General features: G+C 43.8%; 1 protein-coding gene across 1 annotated transcript in view; it reads right to left on the bottom strand.

The window, feature by feature from the left end:
* The window catches only part of VWA5B1 (von Willebrand factor A domain containing 5B1), a 64,671-nt gene that overhangs the window by 8,474 nt on the left and 54,015 nt on the right, over window positions 1-2,182 (bottom strand). Inside the window, exon 18 of the mRNA XM_019666650.1 lies at window positions 339-476. Within this exon, the coding sequence (XP_019522195.1) occupies window positions 339-476 (138 nt within the window). The remainder of the gene's footprint in view (window positions 1-338; window positions 477-2,182) is intronic.

The following is a 2,182-nucleotide window of genomic DNA, read 5'->3' as shown; positions in this document are numbered from 1 at the left end:
GTCATTTCGAGCCACTTTTATTTATTTTGTCTTTCGATATTTTGGAATTTTCTACAGTGAGCACATATCATTGTCCCAATTGGAAAAATTCAGTAAGGTCGTATTCACTTGGAGGGCATAAGGAAGCGGGATTCCTCAGCCTTCTGCAGAGCAGTGGGACGGGGCGCATGTGTCTCCCAGCCGATGGCTGACAAGCCATCCACTGGGGGGGCTTTTGGCTTCTATGCTTTCCTTGCACCCCTCCCTGCAGGTCTGTGCTCCTTTACGTCGCAGCCACCTCCTCCAGCCCACGGGGGCTGCTTGGCCCTCAGGCATGCCCTGGCCCCCATCTGCCTTACCGGAGTTGGGGTATGCCACCACAGTGGGCAGGTACCAGCTCCTGCTCATGTCCACAGGCACATAGGCAGTGTACTTGCTGATGATGTTACAGGCCTTGCTGGTGTGCACGGCGTTCGCCTGGTAGCGGCGGCTGGATCCTGTGGAGGGAGAAGCTGGGGTTGCTGTTCAGACTCCGAGTTCCCCCTGACATGAAAGCTCTGGAAGCTAAATCGAAGGCTAGATCCATGATCCACATCTTTGGGATTCAATAACCCCTTAAAATCAAGGTGCCAATTAATGACATAAAAAAACCCCCAAATTATTAACCTCTCATATCATTTCATTAAAAGGACATTTTAACGTATTGGGTTGTCGGGAAAGTCATGACGCATTTTTGTATTGAAAAACATAGAAAAATACGTCATGACTTTCCCAACGACCCAATAAAAGAGGTAAGACATCTAAGAATAAAAAAAGACAGTTACTTCCCTTAAATAAGGTTAGTGTTACTAAAAAAAAAAAATCAAAACCCTCTGTGCTGTCTATATTTTCTATTTTCATTTTGTAGCTGTCTGATGAGAATCTCCCTGCAGAATTTCATAGGCTGAATGGGGACCACTGGTATGGCCCATGGGGACAAGATTGCAAAGAAGACTGAAAATCAGAGATGGAAAGTGATGAGCACAGGGTCACACAGCGAGTTCATAGTGGATCTGAGATCAGGACTCAGGATGGTCTGACCCCCAAAGCCCAAGCTCTTTCCACTGAACAGGTGAGTAGTCTCTGGATTGTCACCTCCAAAGCGCTGTGTGAGGAGCCAAGGACAAGAAGGATGGACAAACGTTTTGTAAATGGTAAGGTGAAGTGCTCATGGGAAGCAAAAATAACATATTATACAATGTTAAGAAAACAAACAGAGGCCAGCCTTAAAAATTCCCTGAGCAGACAAAACCAGTTTAGTCGTATAAACAAAGCTGAATTTAGCTTATTTTGCAACACTAACTTGACCTGGGTCATTTCTTGCTTATGCCTCTGGAAATCATAAGCAAACGTTGAAGTTTCCCAAGGTTAATATAAGGTAACCACTGAAAATTCCAATATTATAACCAATCATCATGAAGAATTAGCCGTCACTGCTTTCTCATTATATAAGTTGCTTTATAATAATACACCTCTGAGCTTCATTGCACATTTTGGTTTGAGCACTCCCAGTTTGCAAACTGTCTTTCTGGTGTGTGCCCAATAAACTTTTACTAATTACTGCCTCAGTGATTCTTTGGTTTTACTTCTGTTATTTCTGAAGTATTAACAATAAAAATACAAATAATATAAACTATAAACCATATAATGTTATTATATAAATGAAGCATACACTATAACGAGTAATATAAATATTCTCTATTTATATCTATATCTATCTGTTCTTCAAGTGTATTCCATCAGGTTCCCAGGAGTCACTTTCTTAGGCAAGTTTGCCCCAATTCCTGAGCTAAATTAGCTCCCCCACCATCCCTGTTACACAAGCTCTTGGATCCCTGTATTTCTTCTTAATAGCACTTGGGACAAAGGCACTCAATTAATTGTGTGTATACTTATTTGGTGAATGTCAGCTTCCCTGCTAGTCTGTGTCAGTAACTCATAAGTGGGGGCAGGGATGTGGTAGTCACTGCAGCTGTTCAGCCCCAAGCCTGGCCCCCATCTGGTCCCCACTCAGTAAGTGGCATTGATGAGTGAGCGAGTGGACCAACTAGGTCTAGGGTGTTCTGTAGGAAGGCAGGTGTGGTCCCAGAGGAGCAGGCCAGGTGGAATAGGGCTGTCCCCATTGTTCTGTCTCAGGAGCTGTAAGAAGAAGCCCTGGGAAGTG

This window comes from Hipposideros armiger, unplaced genomic scaffold (genome assembly GCF_001890085.2).
Source record: "Hipposideros armiger isolate ML-2016 unplaced genomic scaffold, ASM189008v1 scaffold_477, whole genome shotgun sequence".
Taxonomy (NCBI): Eukaryota; Metazoa; Chordata; class Mammalia; order Chiroptera; family Hipposideridae; genus Hipposideros; species Hipposideros armiger.
This window is presented reverse-complemented; position numbering and strand designations above follow the sequence as displayed.